The 1,051-nt window shown below is 30.4% G+C and overlaps 1 protein-coding gene across 1 annotated transcript; it reads right to left on the reverse strand.

The window, feature by feature from the left end:
• Window positions 1–494: 494 nt before the first annotated feature.
• On the reverse strand, window positions 495–1,037 carry LOTGIDRAFT_124135 (hypothetical protein; the record flags this gene model as incomplete). Its single annotated transcript, XM_009061111.1, has 1 exon — window positions 495–1,037. A coding segment is annotated over one exon (543 nt), but the record flags the coding sequence as incomplete, so codon positions are not given.
• Between the last annotated feature and the right edge of the window lie 14 nt (window positions 1,038–1,051).

Consider the following 1,051-nt stretch of genomic DNA (forward strand, 5'->3'; position numbering starts at 1 on the left):
TACATATGACGATGTCAATGTATTGTTTGAGAAACCGTGGGTAATGAAAACTTATCTTCTTTTATCAATGAATATCTTATATCAGATGGAGACGGGGGTCCAACATCAAATTGTTAGCTTAAGAAATGAATTTAGGATTTAAGAGAAATTTATAGGCCATCAAACCTACTATCATACTTGTTAAAGCAATCGTTTTATTGCTTCATCGCGGTTAACTTGACAGATTTGGGTACATATGACAGAAAAATGTCAATAAAGGAATAAATTGCCATTCAAACTGAGAAAGATGGTGTTATAAGTGCAAATCATATCATTTTGGTATATATTAATAAATATTACAAGCATAACGATGATTTAGTAATAATTTGCCCCTGAAAGTGATTATATAAATTTTGATTTCATAATGGGATATCATATTCTTTTTAATAGAAGGTAAATAAGTCTAACTTGGTTCACGTGATAATTGAATGGTTGAAATGTTTAAAATTTAATGTTTAGATGTTTATATCATGATCATGATGGGGTAGTGTTGATATAATGTTAAGATGATAACATAGTGTTGATATCATGTTAAGATGATAACATTGTGTTGGTATCATGTTTTGATGATGAGGTAGTGTTGATATCATATTTAAATGATGTGGTAGTGTTGATATCATGTTTAGATGATGAGGTAGTGTTGGTATCAAGTTTAGATGATAACGTTGTGTTGATATCATGTTTAGATGATGAGGTAGTGTTGATACCATATTTAAATGATGTGGTAGTGTTGATATCATGTTTAGATGATGAGGTAGTGTTGGTATCAAGTTTAGATGATGAGGTAATGTTGATATCATATTTAAATGATGTGGTAGTGTTGATACCATGTTTAGATAATGAGGTAGTGTTGGTATTATGTTTTGATGATGTGGTAGTGGTGATATCATGTTTAGATGATGAGGTGGTCTTGATATCGTGTTTAGATGATAACATAGTGTTGATATCATATTTAAATGATGTGGTAGTGTTGATATCATGTTTAGATGATGAGGTAGTGTTGGTATCAAGT

The sequence above is a fragment of the Lottia gigantea genome, assembly GCF_000327385.1.
Source record: "Lottia gigantea unplaced genomic scaffold LOTGIsca_46, whole genome shotgun sequence".
Lineage (NCBI taxonomy): Eukaryota > Metazoa > Mollusca > Gastropoda > Lottiidae > Lottia > Lottia gigantea.